The following is an 18,158-nucleotide window of genomic DNA, read 5'->3' on the forward strand; positions in this document are numbered from 1 at the left end:
TGACATTATAAAATTATCAAAGCAGAAAAGAGATTAATGGTTGAGGGACTGGATGAGACACAAGTGGATGTGGCTTTAAAAGGGCAACACGGATCTGTGTAGTGATGAAAATCTTCTGTATCTGACTGCTTCAATGTCAATAATGTCCTGTTTTCTTATCATACTATAGTTTTACAAGATGTTATCATTAAGGGAAACTTGGTAAAGGGCACACAGCATCTCTCTGTATTATTTCTTAAAACTGCATGTGTATCTTCAAGTATCTCAACATAACACCTTAATTTTAAAATTTTTAGTCATAAGAAACAAAGACACACATACACACAGAGAATATATTTAATGTTATAGAAATAAATTCATAATATATTGTTAAATAAAAATAGTTTGCAAAACAATGTATTAAAAGTAATGGCAAAAAGTGCAATTAATTTTGCACCAACTTAATATATGAAATAACCTCTTTTTGATGAATGTATTTATATATGTGAAGAAATAAAGCATAAAAGGCTATACACATAAATGTTAAAGTGGGTGGTATCATGGATGATTTTTATTGATTTTATTTTCACTTAGTGATATTTTGTAATTTATGTAACTAAAATAAATTCACTTTAAAAAAAAAGAATGAGATCATATCCATTATAGGAACATGAATGGAGCTAGAAGCCATTATCCCTAGCAAATTAATGCAGCAACAGAAAACCAAATAACACACATTCTCACTTACAAGTGGCAGCTAAAAGATAAGAATACATGGACTCATAAAAGGAAACAACAGACACTAGGGCCTATCAGAGTGTGGAGGGTGGGAGGAAGGAACAGATCAGAAAAAAAAAAATAGCTAATGGGTACTAGGCTTAATACCTGCGTGATGAAATAATTTGTACAACAAACACCCATGACACAAGTTTACCTATATAACAAATCTGCACATGTACCCCTGTACTTAAAAGTGAAAACAAAAACAAAATGAAAGATCATTTATCATGACCAAGTGCAATTTATTCCAGTGATGCAAGAATGGTTCAACATACACACATCAATTAATGAAATACATCATATCAACAGAATGAAGAACAAAAACCTTATGATCATTTTAATTGTTGCTGAAAAAGCATTTGATAATATTAAACATCCCTTTATGACAAAAAACCCTCAAAAACATGGGTATAGAGGGAACACACCTCAATAGAATAAAAGCCATATATGACAAACCCATAGCTAGTATTATACTGAATGGAGAAAAACTGAAAGCCTGTCCTCTAAGATTGGGAACATAACAAGGATGCCCACTTTCACCACTGTTATTCAACATAGTACTGGAAGTCCTAGCCAGAGCAATCAGACAAGATAAATAAATAAAAAGGCTTCCAAATTGGAAAGGAGGAAGTCAAATTACTTTGTTTGCAGATGATATGATCTTATATTTGGAAAAACCTAAACACTCCAATGAAAACTCTTAAAGTTGATAAATTCAGTAAAGTTGCAGGTTACAAAATCAACGTACAAAAATCGGTGACATTTCTATATGCCAACAGTGAACAATCTGAAAAAAAATCAAGAAAGTAATTCCATTTGCAATAGCTACAAATGAAATAAAGTACATAGTAATTAACAAAAATACTAAAAGATTTCTACATGAAAACTATAAAACATTGATACAAGAAATTGAAAAAGACACACAAAAATGGAAAGATATTCTATATTTATGAATTGGAAGAATAAATATAGTTAAAATGTCCATAGTACCCAAAGCAATCTATAGATTTAATGCAATCCCTATCAAAATGACAAAGACATTATTCACAGAAATTTTAAAAAATCCTAATATTTATATGGAACCAGGAAAGACCCAGAATAGCCAAAGCTATCTCCTAAGCAATACCTGACTTCAAATTATACTACAGAGCTATAGTAACCAAAATGGCATGGTCCTGGCATAAAAAAAGACACATACATCAGTGGAAAAGAATAGAGAACCTAGAGATAAGTCCATACATTTACAATGAATTCATTTTCAGGAAAGGTGCCAAGATCATACACTGGAGAAAGTGCTGGGGAAACTGGATATCCATATGCAAAAGAATGAAACTAGACCCCTATCTCTCACCATATACAAAAAAACAAATACAAATGGATTAAAGACTTAAATCTAAGACCTGAAACTATGAAACTACTAAAAGGAAACATTAGGGAAACTCTCCAAGACATTGGAGTGGGCAGAGATTTCTTGAATAATATGCCATAAATACAGGCAAGCAAAGCAAAAATGGACAAATGGGATCACATCAAGTTAACAAGCTTCTGCACAGCAAAGGAATCAACAATGTGCAAAGACAACCCACAGAATGGGAGAAAGTATTTGCAAACCACCTATCTGACAAGGGATTAATAACCAGAATATATAAGGAGCTCAAATAACTCTATAGGAAAAAATCTAATACTGTGTTTGACAAATGGGCAAAAGATGTGAATAGACATTCCTCAAAAGAAGATATACAAATGGTGAAGAGCCATATGAAAAAGTGTTCAATGTCAGTGATCATCAGAGAAATTCAAATCAAAACTACAATGAGATATCTCAGCTCAGTTATTAGGTTGGTGCAAAAGTAATTGCAGTTTTGTCATTACTTTCAATTGCAAAAACCGCAATTACTTTTGCACCAACCTAATAAAATGGCTTTTATCCAAAAGACAGGAAATAACAAACGCTGGCGAGGATATGGAGAAAAGGGAATCCTCATACACTGTTGATGGGAATGTAAATTAGTACAACCACTATGGAGAACAGTTTGGAGGTTCCTCAAAAAAATAAAAATAGAGCTACCTTATGATCCAGCAATCCCACTGCTAGGTATCTACCCCAAATAAAGGAAATCAGCATATCACGGAGATCTCTGCACTCCCACGTTCATTGCAGTACTATTCACAATAGCTAAGATTTGGAAGCAACCTAAATATCCCATCAACAGATGAATGGATAAAGAAAATGTGGGCATATACACAACAGAGTACTATTCAACCATAAAAAAGAATGAGATTCAGTCAGTTGCAACAACATGGATAGAACTTGACGTCATATATTACATAAAATAAGCCGGGCACAGAAAGACAAACTTCACGTGTTCTTACTTATTTGTGAGAGCTAAGAACAAAAACATTTGAACTCATAGAGAGAGAGAGTAAAGGATGGCTACTAGAGGTTGGGAAGGGTAGTGAGGCTGTGTGTGTGGGGAGGTGAAGAGTGTTAATGGGTACAAAAAATAGCTAGGAAGGATGAATAACACCTAGTATTTGCTAGCACAATAAGGTGACTGCAGTGAAAAATAATTTAATTGTACATTTAAAAATAACTAAAACAGTATAATCGAATTGTTTGTAACCCAAAAGATAAATGCTTGAGGGGATGAATATCCCATTTACCTGATGTGATTATTACATGTTGCATGCCTGTATCAAAATATTCCATGCAACCCATAAATATATATACCTACTATGTACTCACAAAAATTAAAAATTAAAGTTAAAAAAACAAAATGGGGAAGAGATTTGAACACTTTACAAAGGAAGATATACAGATGATAAATAAGGACATGAAAAGATGCCCAATATCATTAGACACGTGGGAAAGGCAAATTAAAACCACAATGAGATACCATGATAAACACATTCGAATAACTGAAACGAAAAAGAATGACCATACCAAGTGTTGACAGGAAAGTGGAGCAAGTGGAACTCTCACATAATGAAGTGAAGTGTAAAATGGTACAACTACTTTTTAAAATATTTTGTCAAAGTTAAACATGTACCTATTACATGATCCAGCAATTCCAATCTTAGGTATTTACCCAAGAGAAATGAAAGCATACTGCCATAGAAATATGTACACAAATACTTATAGCAATATTCACAATAGCCCCAAAATGGAAACAATCCAAATGTCTTTCAATGGATGAATGAATAAACACATTATGGTATATCCATACAATGGAATGCTTCAGTAATAAAAAGGAATGAGATATTGAAACACACAACAACATGGGTGCATCTTAAAATAATTATGCTGAGTGAAAGACAGCAGGCACAAAAGCGTACATACTGTATAATTTCATCTACAGAAAATTATAGAAAATGTAAGGCTAACAGAAAGCAGTTCAATGGTTGGCTGTGGTGGAGAGAGGTAAAGGGTAGGGTAGGGAAGACTGACTGCAAAGAGACAAAAGGGAACTTTCTGAGGTGATGGACATATTCTACATTTTGATTGGAATGGTGGTTATAAGTGTATATACATTTGTCAAGTTATTGAACTGTATACTTAAATGCACTCATTTTATTTTATGTAAATTTTACTTTGATAAAATATATGAAAATAGAGAAGTTCAAAAAGAAGAACAAAAAACACCCCCAAATAAATGATATTATGCAGAGGTTGCAGACATTGCAATGACAAAGGTAAGGGTATGACTATGGGAAGAAGCACCTGAGAGATGATGAGGACTAAGATCCCTGGAGGAGGGAAAGTCAGGGATCTGAGGGGCTAGAGTGTTGGAAGAATCATCTGTGTAGATATTAAAATCACCAAGAATTATGATAGGAAAGACTAGAGAGAGTAGCCTACAGAAGGAAATAAAAGGTACTTCATCTTACGGCTGCTCTGATCTATTATGCGTAGAATTATTAAGGTCCAGAAACACTGGACAAAATTTCAATTTTTTGACAAAATTTTCTTTCCCTGATAGTGGATGTGACAAAGAAAATGATATTGTTGATCTTTGTGATGGCAGGGTGTGAAGAGGAATGGGAAGAGGCAACCAACCTTACCAGCTGCATTTGTTTTGTAATAGAAGTCAGACTAAGGATCCAATCAAAACTAGGTTTAGTGAGTGGAAACATGATTAAGGGTGGGAGGCAGGAAGAAGAATGGAGTCTGATAATAGATACAGCAGGAAGGGTGGATCGCCTTTGGCAAAAGGAAAATCAAAACACTGAGGTGTGGGGGAAATGCAGTAAAGTTTTACAGGAAAACTGAAGGGTTTTTTTTTTTCTGTTATGTTATGCTGATTTAAAGTGCCATCACACACAATTTTAGGATATAAATTCGCTAGCCTGATTGATGAATTACTGATCTCTTAATTATCTTCAGCTGGCAAAGACAGGCTGCGGCCATTCACCAAAACAATTTTTTCTCTTTGTGTTTGTGATCTAAGTTTTTAAACATGAAAAATAATAATGGCAACCATAGTTAACATTTATATAGTGTTTACTATATTGCCAACTACTGTGCTTTATATACTTGTTTTATTTAATCCTTACAAATAGGATGATGCTATGAGGTAGGCTCTGTTATTACACTTGTTTTACAGGTGAGGAAACTGAGGCTCAGAGAGGCTGACTTGCTCAAGTACAGTCGGCTAATCAAGAGTTGATGACATACATCCTCTTCTCACTTAGCAAATTCAGGACCAGGACTATATCCTCCAGACACCATACTCTTAAACACTGCCTTCTCTCATTTAATAGTTTTGTCGAATTTTTATATTAATCAGTCTTTATGAGTATTTATAATAGCTATAAGATACTTTGAAATGGTCTGAACACTCAGAGTAGAGTATCATCTCTTCCTTCTTTCCCCCACACATTAAAAAAAGTTTTTGACAAAAGTATTACATCCAGAATTTTGGCCCAAATGTTAGATTCCATAATTTTATGTACAAATATACTAAAACTTAATTTTAGAGTCTTTGGTACAGAATGCAAACATTCCATTTAACAATAAACAACAAATCATTAAGATTATTTCATCCCTGCACTTAGAGAAAATAAAATGTGTGTTATGAAATCCTTTGTTCTTAGTTATTGGATAGAAACCTTGCTCAAATCATTCAGAGCTAAAAGACAATGTTTTTATTGACTACACAGAACACATAGATATTGTGGTATACATTCTTAATTGTGACAGGAGAATGCTTAATCTCTTGTAGTAATGCCTTTTAAAAATTACTCATTAGCACTTTTAGTCCTTCTCAACCCCCATTTCCCCTCCCAGTATCTTCCACGAAACTTCTAGAGATCTGTGGAACACAGCTTAAAATAAAACAAAAACCTGGACCAGATGATATTTGAGGTTCTTCCAGAAAATCTGTAATTTGTATCAATGTCATTAGATAAGCTTACATCTAAAGCACTCCACCTGATAAAATTCTGGACTAGTTTACTAAAAAGTTCATACAACTGAAAACAATCGAATAATATTAGACATAGCTATTTTAAAGGATTAGAATTCTAACTCTGCCACTAACTAGCTATGTGACCTTGGACAAAGTTACTTAGCTGCTCTTTGCTTTAATTTCTGTATTCATAAAAGAGGGTTAATAATAAACCACTTAGCACAGTGCCTACCATATAGTAAGTACTCAGTAAATTATTGGTTACTTTGAAAGTTATTATTTAATTCAACATTTTCTCATCCATGTGTGACTTGCTAAAGTTTCCTGTCTAGATTACCACCCAAATATGAAAAGCCTATGAAGATAAACACATAGGTCAAAGCCAACAATTGATTTCAGGAGAATAATTGAGTTGAATGAACAGTTCAGACAAAGGGAACACTTTAGTTACCCAGTGAAGAGACATTACTTCTGATTTGGAATTGGTAAATGTAAAAAGCCAGTTAGGAAATTACAGCTCATTTATATCCTATCTGAGCAGTTATATGTTTTGCTACAACCCAGAGATAGAAGAAGTCGCTCTTATGCCCGATAGTTTAGCAAACACTTAATTGCATTACCTAGCACTGCAGGAATTCAAGGGTCGTTCTCTTACAATTTTGAAAAGACAGGTTGATGATGTCCTTGGTGTATATATGTGACAAGCTGTTAAATAATCGAACTGGCTGTAAAAGCATTACTTTTGCCAATAGGTATTTAACTTAACATTTGGTAAGTATATCTTATTTTATGTCCTTGTAAGCCATCAGGAAGCTGTATAGTTTTAGAGGCAAGCTACTTAAACTTTAATGCCTTAGTTTACCTGTCTAGAAATGATGAGAACAACATTATAATATTGTAATGACTAAAAGTTGTAATGAAGTAGTAATAACTACTACTATCATTACTACTACTGATGATGCTAGTACTATACAAGCACCATTAATAACAACCTATCTCCTAAGTTGTTAGGACTAAATTAGGTAACATATGTAAAGTGTTTAGAAAAGAGCCAGGCACAATATGAGTTTGTTATTGTTCTTATTATCCTGAATACTTCCAATAGTCAGTGAAAATAAAGGGAAAAGCTACACAGTTAATGTAAGCGAGGATTTAGTAAGCTATTTAATTTCTTCTGGGAATAACCCATATAAATTTTTCTTTCTTGATGAGCTAATTTGGAAACACATGTTCCTTTCTCTTGATTTAGGGGTTTTCCAAAGTGCTTTTCTGAAAAGTTAAGACATGTTAAAAAAAAAAAACAAAAAAACTCCATGGCAGACCAAAAAGAAGAAGCAGAGCATTCTAAAATGTCCCCCTCCTCACATAGCAAGCACACAGACTCCTGGTTTTTTTCTCCCACAGTGTCCATGTGACCCTGCTGTGATGTTTGTCCATTGTAGAAGTTTAGAAAGTTCTGTCTAGGCTATGTGTGGGAATGGAGTTCTCAGGTCATTCTCGGCCTTCTCCTCCACCCAGTCAGGCCTTCCAAAACCTATCTCATAAAACACAGATTTTGAGACTTGGAAAGCCCTTAACGATCATCTTGTCATGCTTCTTCATTGTATAGATGGATAAAAAAAAGTCTGGAGAGAGGGAGGGATTTTTCTAAGGTTATATAGGAAGTCATTGAGAATATAATTTCATCGCTCACTACAAATCAGTCTAGTGCTTTTCCACCGTATCACCTTGCCTTTTTCAGAAGAGATCTGTTTTCCTGTTGTCATCTAAGGACAGTCACACACCCAGGCATTCTTCTAGAACTCAGAGTAGGAAAATAATCACAACATTCTTTCCTATCTCTAGCCCAAATGTGGAGAATTTTTAAAGACATTGGACTTCAGTGTCAAAAACTAATATATTCTACATGCAGTTATTATAGCTGGAAAACTTACCTTTACAAAAAGCTCAATCTCAGGGTCCACTTGAGTGCTGGGCCTCAGGCCTGACATCTTTGTCTTTACTGCCAGTTGTCAGCCTCCTGCCTCCTGTAGAGTTCACAATACTTGTAGACTCTTTTCTCAGTTTTATCCAAAGACTCAAGTAATGTTGGTGCTTTAAGAAGAGAGTCTAGCTTGTAGTGGACTGAGTCAGACCTGGAGCCAGTCTCTTCTCAAGAGGTGTGACGCAGAAAATTCTAGATGCTTAAGTGCAGCTCTTGAAATCGTTTTCCTTTTTCCTCGTGACCTAACATTTAAATCAAGGAGGAGCCAAAGGGGTGTGTATAAACTGCCTGGCTAGAAGTGTGGGGGTGTTTCCAGAGAGGCTTCAATGCCATGAGTCAGCACAGGAGAAACACATGCACACAAACACACACATGCAGTGCTAGCTTCTATATATCAAGCAGACCAGATGTTTTCTAGAGCCTCCCTTTGAGACCTGGGCTCCATGCCCAGAAAAGGGCCTCTTATTGGTGTTCCTGTAACTTGAAAGCACTTCCAGGAAAAGGGCCAGAAATGACTTGGATTTTTATTATTGAAAAGGATGTTTATCCAATGATACTGTCTAAAAGAGGGTTAAAAAATTGTACTTTATTAAATGTTTCCACCCCCAATCCTACTGCTCACACAGCCAGATTTCTGTTCTGGGTTGCAAATTTCACTTCTCTGTACAACCAGGGAATGTTCACTGGAGTGGTTGAGTCTGGGGGCTTGTTTAGTGTGCCCCACCTAGTTCTTTATTTCTTGGAAGCTTGGACTGGAACAGATCACTTCCTTGTTTTGGCGTCTGTATCAGGAACCATGATTAGTTCTGTATTTCTGCTTGTCAACCCTGGGAACAGCAGCAAAACCAGTCAAACAGATCACTCTGTGTCTGCAATGTTTCTGACAGCTGTATCTGATGCCTCCAGGGGCTGGGAGGGGGACCCCGGGATTAACAAACCTCTTTGGTGGGAAGAGTCTCTTCCTGCTTGAAGCCAAACTGAACATAGATCCATCAGTTGGGCACCACTGTGATCCCCTTTCTATAACACCAAGCATTCCCCATGCTCATATGGGCTGTACATGCACCTGCCATTGCCCTGTGTAAAGATTTACAGGATAAGAGGCTCTTGAAAAAACCCAGCCTGCTCCATACCTGTAGGTTCTAGGGAAGGAGTGGCTGATATGTAGGTGAGTATTCTTCTGGATGAGGGAAAGACCTCATGATTTCCCAAATGGTTTGAAAAGTGAGAAGAAAATTGTGCTGGACATCTGCTGAGCCAAACTTAAGGGTGAGTTTTGTACTGGCTATTTGGCAGGACCTGGTGTCTGCCTTGTTTAGCTATATTTTTACTCTATTCATCATACTCTGTTCATTCACTCCAAAGGCAATCAGTGAATGTCAACTCTGTGCCAGGATGCTGATCCATTCACTGAGATTGGCAGCACAGGAGGACAGCCAGTTCGGGAGGACAACAGGAATTCAACTTTAAGCATACTCAGTCTGAGGCCTCCTCACCTTTCCCCACTCCCTATATCTAACTGCTACAAAATCTTGTCTCTTCTACATCATGAATATTTTAAAAAATCCATCCACTTCTCTTTGCCCCTATAACTACTCCAAATTTCAAGCCATCAATATTCTTTTTTAATTGATTTAAAACTTTTTATTTTAAAAGACCAAATGGTTGCTTGATCCTCGACTCTCATGGGAAAACCACAACCCTTACTATCACCACCACCACGACAGCAACAACAACAGACAGCCTAATGACCTCTGTATGATCCCTAATAAATTGTCAAAGTAAGGAGATGAAAGTTCTCTTTTTCTTGATGCTCAGAGTGTTTAAATATTGTATTTAGGATAATTTACATGCCATAAAATTCACATATTTAAAGCCATTTTATAAATTTATTGGGTGGTGCAGCCACCATTATAATCTAAATTTAGAACATCTGCATCACATCAGTGGCATCTTTCTTACCCATTTGTAATCAATCTTCATTACCACTCCCAGTATTAGGCAACCATTAATCTACTTTCTGTACCTATGGATTTGCCTGTTCTAGATATTTCATATAAATGTTGTGTTAGTCCATTTTTGCTTTGCTATAAAGAAATACTTGAGGCTGAGTAATTTATAAAGAGGTTTAATTGGTTCATGATTCTGCAGGCTGTACAGAAAGCATGGTGCCAGCATCTGCTTCTGGTGAGAGCCTCAGGAAGCTTCCAATCATGGCAGAAGGTAGAGTGGGAGCATGCATCTCACATGATGAAAGTGGGAGGAAGAGAGAAAGTGGTGGGAGGACATGCCACACTCTTTTAAACAACCAACTCTTGCATGAATTCAGAGGGAGAACTCACTCATTACTATGAGAGTGGTACCAAGCCACCCATGAAGGACCTGCCCCCATGATGAAAACACCTCCCACCAGGCCCTACCAAAACTAGTTTGCTCTTTGCTTTGTTTGCTTATAATAGTCATTCCAGTGGCTGTGAAGCGGTATCTTACGGTGATTTTTTTCAATTTTAAAAATGGATTTAGAGGGTACAAGTGCAGATTTCTTACATGCATATATCGCATCGTGGTGGAGCCTGGGCTCTTAGTGCATCCATCACCTGAATAGTGAACATTGTACCCAAGAGGTAATTTTTCAACCCTTGTCAACTTCCCACCCTTTTGTAGTCTCCAATATCTATTATTCTACTGTATATGTCCATGTGTACCCATTGTTAAGCTCTCACTTACAAGTGAGAATATGTGATATTTGACTTTCTGTTTCTGAATTATTTTACCTAAGATAACGTACTCCAGTTCCACTCATGTTACTGCAAAACACACGACTTCGTTATTTCTTATGGCTGCGTAGTATTCCATGTATATGTAAAATGCAGATGGGTAGATACCCAGTAGTGAGATTGCTGGATCAAATGGTAGTTCTATTTTTAGTTCTTTGAGAAATCTCCATACTGTTTTCCATAAATGTGATAATTTACATTCCCACTAACAGTGCATAAGCATTACTTTTTTCTCCACATCCTCACCAACATCTGTTGTTTTTTGATTTTTAAATAATAGCTATTCTGACTGGTGTAAGATAGCATTGTGTGGTTTTAATTTGCATTTCTCTGATAATTAGTGATATTGAGCATCTTTCATATGTTTGTTGGCCACTTGTATGTCTTTCAAAAAACACCCATTCATGCCCTTTGCCTGCTTTTTAATGGCGTTACTTGTTTGTTTGTTTGTTTTTTCTTGTTGAGTTGTTGGAGTTTCTTGTAGATTCTGGATATTAGCCTTTGTTGGATACATAATTTGCAAATATTTTTTCTCATTAGGTAGGTTTACTCTGTTGATTGTTTCTTTTGCTGTGTGGAAGGTTTTTAGCTTAACTGAGTCCCGTCTGTTTATTTTTGTTTGTGTTGCATTTGCTTTTGAGGACCTGGTCAAAAATTCTTTCCCTAAGCCAGGCCAGTGTCCGGAAGAATTTTTCCTACATTTTATTACAGGATTTTTACAGTTTAATGTCTAAAATATAAATCTTTAATCCATCTTGAGTTAATTCATGTATCTGGTGAGAGACAGGGGTCCAGTTTCATTCTTCTGCATATGGCTAGCCAGTTTTCCTAGCACCATATATTGAAGAGGGTGTTCTTTCCCTATTGTTTAATTTTGTCAATATTGCAGAAGATCAGTTGTTAATAGGTACTTTATTTCTGGGTTCACTATTCTGTTCTGTTGGTCTATATGTCTATTTTTATACCAATATCATGATGTTTTGGTTACTATAGCCTTGTAGTATAATTCAAAGTCAGAATGTAATACTTCAAGCTTTGTTCTTTTTGCTTAGGATTGGTTTGGCTATTCAGACTCTTCTTTTGGTTTCATATGAATTTTAAGTTTTTTTTAAATTATGTGAAAAATTGTGTTGGTAATTTGATAGAGACTGCATTGAATCTGTAAATTGCTTTGAGCAGTGTGGTCATTTTAATAATATTGATTCTTTTGATCCATGAGCATGGGATGTGTTTTCATTTATTTGTGTCATACACAATTTTTTCATCAGTGTTTTGTAGTTCCTCTTGTAGAGATCTTTCACCTCCTTGATTAAATGTATTCCTAGGTGTTTTATTTTTTGTGGCTATTGTAAATGGGTTCTTCATTTGGTTCTTAGCTTGAATGATATTGGTGTAGAGAAATGCTACTGTGTTTTGTACATTGATTTTGTATCCTGAAACTTTACTGAAGTTCTTTATCAAGTCTAGGAGTCTTCTGAAAGAGTCTTTTGGAGTTTTATTGTACATTATTTGGGGTTTTCAACATAATGGGGTATTTTTTCCTCCTTTATAATATGTATGCCTTTCATTTCTCTCTCTCTCTCTCTCTCTCTCCCCCTCTCTCTGTGTGTGTGCGTGTGCACGTGCGTGTGTGCGTGTGCGTGTGTGTGTGTGCATGTGTTATTGCACTAGCTGGGACTTCCAGGACTAACAGTGAATAGTAGTGGTGAGAAAGGACATCCTTGACTTATTTCTGATTTTAGGGGAAAATTACTCAGTGGTTCACTGTAGGTTTTCCACGGATAGCCTTTATTAGAATAAGGAAATTTCCTTCTATTCCTAACTTGTTGGGAATTTTATCATTAATTAATATTGAATTTTGTTGAATGCCTTTTCTGCATTTATTTATATGATCATTTGATGTTGCTTATTTAGTATGACAATATGATAAAATACATTGATTGATTTTTGAATGTTGACCCAACTTTGAATACCTGGGATAAACTCCACTTGATCTTGATGCATTATCTTTTTTATACATTGCTAGAGTTGATTGGCTAATATCTTCGTAAGAATATTTGTACCTATGTTTATGTGAGATATTGCTATTTTGTTTTTTCCTTGTAATATCTTTGTCTGAGTTTGGTATTAGGATGATGCTATCCTCATAATATGAGTGGGGTCATTTTCTCTCCTTAATTTTCTGACAGAGACTGTAAAATTTGTATTACATCTTACTTAAATGTTTCATAGAATTCATGAGCGAAATTGTCTGGCCTGGAGTTCTCTTTCTTGAAAAGTTTGAAATTACAGATTCAGTTTCTTTAATAGATGTCAGGCTATTCAGATTATCTACTTTTCTTTGAATTAGTTTGTTTTTTTTTTACCATGTGGGTTTAAGAAATTGGTTCATATAAGTTATCAAATATATAGGCATAGATTGATTGTAGTATTCCCCCTCTTATTCTTTTAGTGAGAACATTCAAAATCATCTCTTCCAGCTATTTTGAACTATACAACATATTATTGTTGACTATTGTCACCCTATTGTGCAATAGAACACCAGAACTTAATCCTCCTATCTAACCATAACTGTAACTTTGTACCCAGTGACCAACCTCTTCTCATCTCCTTCCCTCCTCGCCTCCCCTGCCTCTGGTAACCACTGTTCTACTCTCTACCTCTATAACATCAACTTTTAAATTTATATTTATTTTTATTTTTTATTTTTGTGGTTACATAGTAGGTGTGTATATATTTATGGGTTAGATGAGATGTTCTAATATAGGTATGCAGTACGTAATCACATCAGGGTAAAAATGGAGTATCCATCTCCTCAAGCATTTATCTTTGTATTACAAACAACCAAATTACACTCTTTTGGTTATTTTTTTTTATTTTATTATTATTATACTTTAAGTTTTAGGGTATATGTGCACAACGTGCAGGTTTGTTACATATGTATACATGTGCCATGTTGGTGTGCTGCACGCATTAACTCGTCATTTAGCATTAGCTATATCTCCTAATGCTATCCCTCCCCCCTCCCCCCACCCCACAACAGTCCCCGGTGTGTGATGTTCCCCTTCCTGCGTCCATGTGTCCTCATTGTTCAATTCCCACCTATGAGTGAGAACATGCGGTGTTTGGTTTTTTGTCCTTGCGATAGTTTGCTGAGAATGATGGTTTCCAGTTTCATCCATGTCCCTACAAAGGACAGGAACTCATCTTTTTTTATGGCTGCATAGTATTCCATGGTGTATATGTGCCACATTTTCTGAATCCAGTCTATCGTTGTTGGACATCTGGGTTGGTTCCAAGTCTTTGCTATTGTGAATAGGGCCTCTATAAACCTATGTGTGCATGTGTCTTTATAGCAGCATGATTTATAATCCTTTGGGTATATACCCAGTAATGGGATGGCTGGGTCAAATGGTATTTCTAGTTCTAGATCCCTGAGGAATCGCCACACTGACTTCCACAAGGGTTGAACTAGTTTACAGTCCCACCAACAGTGTAAAAGTGTTCCTATTTCTCCACATCCTCTCCAGCACCTGTTGTTTCCTGACTTTTTAATGATCGCCATTCTAACTGGTGTGAGATGATATCTCATTGTGGTTTTGATTTGCATTTCTCTGGCCAGTGATGGTGAGCATTTTTTCATGTGTTTTTTGGCTGCATAAATGTCTTCTTTTGAGAAGTGTCTGTTCATGTCCTTCGCCCACTTTTTGATGGGGTTGTTTGTTTTTTTCTTGTAAATTTGTTTGAGTTCATTGTAGATTCTGTATATTAGCCCTTTGTCAGATGAGTAGGTTGCGAAAATTTTCTCCCATTTTGTAGGTTGCCTGTTCACTCTGATGGTAGTTTCTTTTGCTGTGCAGAAGCTCTTGAGTTTAATTAGATCCCATTTGTCAATTTTGGCTTTTGTTGCCATTGCTTTTGGTGTTTTAGACATGAAGTCCTTGCCCATGCCTATGTCCTGAATGGTAATGCCTAGGTTTTCTTCTAGGGTTTTTATGGTTTTAGGTCTAACGTTTAAGTCTTTAATCCATCTTGAATTAATTTTTGTATAAGGTGTAAGGAAGGGATCCAGTTTCAGCTTTCTACATATGGCTAGCCAGTTTTCCCAGCACCATTTATTAAATAGGGAATCCTTTCCCCATTGCTTCTTTTTCTCAGGTTTGTCAAAGATCAGATAGTTGTAGATATGCAGCGTTATTTCTGAGGGCTCTGTTCTGTTCCATTGATCTATATTTCTGTTTTGGTACAAGTACCATGCTGTTTTGGTTACTGTAGACTTGCAGTATAGTTTGAAGTCAGGTAGCGTGATGCCTCCAGCTTTGTTCTTTTGGCTTAGGATTGACTTGGCGATGCGGGCTCTTTTTTGGTTCCATGTGAACTTTAAAGTAGTTTTTTCCAATTCTGTGAAGAAAGTCATTGGTAGCTTGATGGGGATGGCATTGAATCTATAAATTACCTTGGGCAGTATGGCCATTTTCATGATATTGATTCTTCCTACCCATGAGCATGGAATGTTCTTCCATTTGTTTGTATCCTCGTTTATTTCATTGAGCAGTGGTTTGTAGTTCTCCTTGAAGAGGTCCTTCGCATCCCTTGTAAGTTGGATTCCTAGGTATTTTATTCTCTTTGAAGCAATTGTGAATGGGAGTTCACTCATGATTTGGCTCTTTTGGTTATTTTAAAAGTACGATTAAATTATTTTTTACTATAGTCTCCCTGTTCTGCTAGCAAATACTAGGCCTTATTCATTCTTTCTAACTATTTTTCGTACCCATTAACCTTCCCCACTTCCTCCTCACCCTCCCACTAACCTTCCCAGCCTCCCTTCTACTCTCTATCTTCATTTCAATTATTCAATTTTTAGCTCACACAAATAAGTGAGAACATGCAAAGTTTGTCTTTCTGTGCCTGGCTTATTTCACCTAATGTAATGTCCTACAGGCTTATCCATGTTGTCACACATGACAGGATCTCATTATTGTTTATGGCTGAATAGTACTCCTTTGTGAATATGCACCACATTTTCTTTATCCATTCATCTGTTGATGGACACTTAGGTTGATTCCATATCTTGGCTATTGTGAATAGTGCTGCAATAAACATGGGTTTGTTAGTCAAGGTTCTCCAGAGAGACACAACCAATAGGATATATGAGAGAAGATTTATGAGGTGTGGTTGGTTCAGATGATTATAGAGATGGAGAAGTCCCACAATAGGCCATCTGCAAGCTGGAGAACCGAAGAAGCTGGTAGCATGATTCACTCCAAGTCTGGAAGCCTCAGAACTAGGGAAGCTGAGAGTACAGACCCCAGTCTGAGGCCAAAGGCCTAAGAGCCCACAGGAGGCTGTGGATGCAAGTCCCAGAGTCCAAAAGTGGAAGAAACTGGAGTCTGATGTCCAAGGACAGGAGGAGGAAAGGCATCTAGCTCCAGAAGGGAGATAGAATGAGCAGAGAGAGAGAATTCCTCCTCTTCTGTCTATTTGTCCCAACCAGGCTCCCAGCTAATAGGACAGTGCACGCCCACATTGCAAGTGGATCTTACCTGTTGCAGTCCACTGTCTCACACACCAAGCTCCCCTGGAAACACCCTCACAGACACATCCAGGGAACAATGTTTCAACAGCCATCTTGGCATCCCTCAATCCAGTCAAGCTGACCCGTAAATTGAACCATCACAATGAGAGTGCAGGTATCTCTCCAACATACTGATTTCATTTCCTTTTAATATATCCAGTAGTGAGTTCTTTGGATCATATGCTAGTTCTATTTTTAATTTTTTGAGGAACCTCAGTACTGTTGTCCATATTGCCTGTACTAGTTTACATTCCCATCAACAATGTTTAGGATTTCCCCTTTCTACACATCTTCACTGGCATTTGTTGTTTCTTTAACATAAAGAGTGTAAAATCACTTTATTAGAAAGTTTGACTAATCAGTCACAAATGAACAGCATTTTTGAGCACTAAACAGAGGATTAAAATAATTTCCAAACACTAGAGAAAATTATTGAAAATTCTAATATTTTAGGCTTAAAGTATCATTACCCTCATGAAGGCAAAAATCCTATAGATGATATTTTCTAATATATATATATCTTCTAAGTACTATGAAATTATAATAGAAATCATCAATTAATGTGTAACAAATAAGTAATATCTAACCACGGGCAAATTTCTTTTAAGATCACTTTATTATATTTTATGTTATTAAATTAAATTTTAATTTTTTTAATTATTATGGGTAAATAATAGTTGTATATATTTATGGAGTGCATGTGATGTTTTGATACAGGCATACAATATGTAATGATCAAATCAGGATAATTGAGGTATCTATCATTTCAAGCCTTTATTATTTCTTTGTGTTAGGAACACTCCAGTTCTACTCTCTTAGTTATTTTTAAATATACAATAAGTTATTGTTAACTATAGTTGCCCTATTGTGCTGCCAAATACTAGATCTTATTCATTCTCTCTGTGTTTGTACATACTAACCATCCTTACTTTCAGCCTATTTTTTTGTCTTTTTAATGATAGCCATTGTAACTGGGGTGAGGTGATATTGTGGTTTTGATTTGCATTTCCCTAATGATTAGTGATGTGGAGCATTTAAAAATATATCCATTTGCCATTTGTCTGCCTTCTTTGGAGAAATGTCTATTCAGAACTTTTGTCCATTTTTAAGGGAATATGTCTTTTTTGGTTATTGAGTTTGAGTTCCTTATATACTCCGGGTATTAATCTCTTGTAGATGCACAGTTTGCAAACATTTTCTCACATTCTGTGAGTTATCTCTTCACTCCGTCGATTGATTATTTCTTAGAAATTTTCAAATTACATTACATTGTTATTAACTACAGTCACCATGTGGAAAAATAGATCACTTGAACTTATTCCTCTGATCTAAAATTATGTATCCTTTGAGCAACATATCCCCAACCACCCAACCACTACTCCACAACCCACCAGCCTCTAGTACCCACCATTCTGCTCTCTATTTCTATGATGTCAACTTTTTTTAATATTACACATATGAGTGAGATCATGCAGTATTGATATTTCTGTGCCTGGCTTATTTTCACTTAATGTTTTCCAGGTTCATCCATGTTGTCACAAATGACAGGACTTTCTTCTTTTTCAAGGATGAATAGTATTCCACTTTTTATACATACCACATTTTCTCTATATACACTCCCATGTATTCTGCCTAGATTGATTTTATATCTTGGC

The 18,158-nt window shown here is 36.0% G+C and overlaps 1 protein-coding gene across 2 annotated transcripts in view; it reads right to left on the reverse strand.

Moving 5' to 3' along the window:
* CLIC2 (chloride intracellular channel 2) overlaps nt 1-18,158 on the reverse strand; it is a 108,713-nt gene that overhangs the window by 54,629 nt on the left and 35,926 nt on the right. The window contains exon 1 of one of the 2 annotated variants that reach the window (XM_002832325.4): nt 8,102-8,531. The exons of the other annotated variant lie outside the window; for it this stretch is intronic. Within the exon in view, the coding sequence (XP_002832371.1) occupies nt 8,102-8,158 (57 nt within the window). The 5' untranslated portion in view covers nt 8,159-8,531. Of the gene's footprint in view, nt 1-8,101; nt 8,532-18,158 lie in introns of those variants that run through there. 2 annotated transcript variants of the gene reach the window in all.

The sequence above is a fragment of the Pongo abelii genome, chromosome X, assembly GCF_028885655.2.
Source record: "Pongo abelii isolate AG06213 chromosome X, NHGRI_mPonAbe1-v2.0_pri, whole genome shotgun sequence".
NCBI classification, from domain to species: domain Eukaryota; kingdom Metazoa; phylum Chordata; class Mammalia; order Primates; family Hominidae; genus Pongo; species Pongo abelii.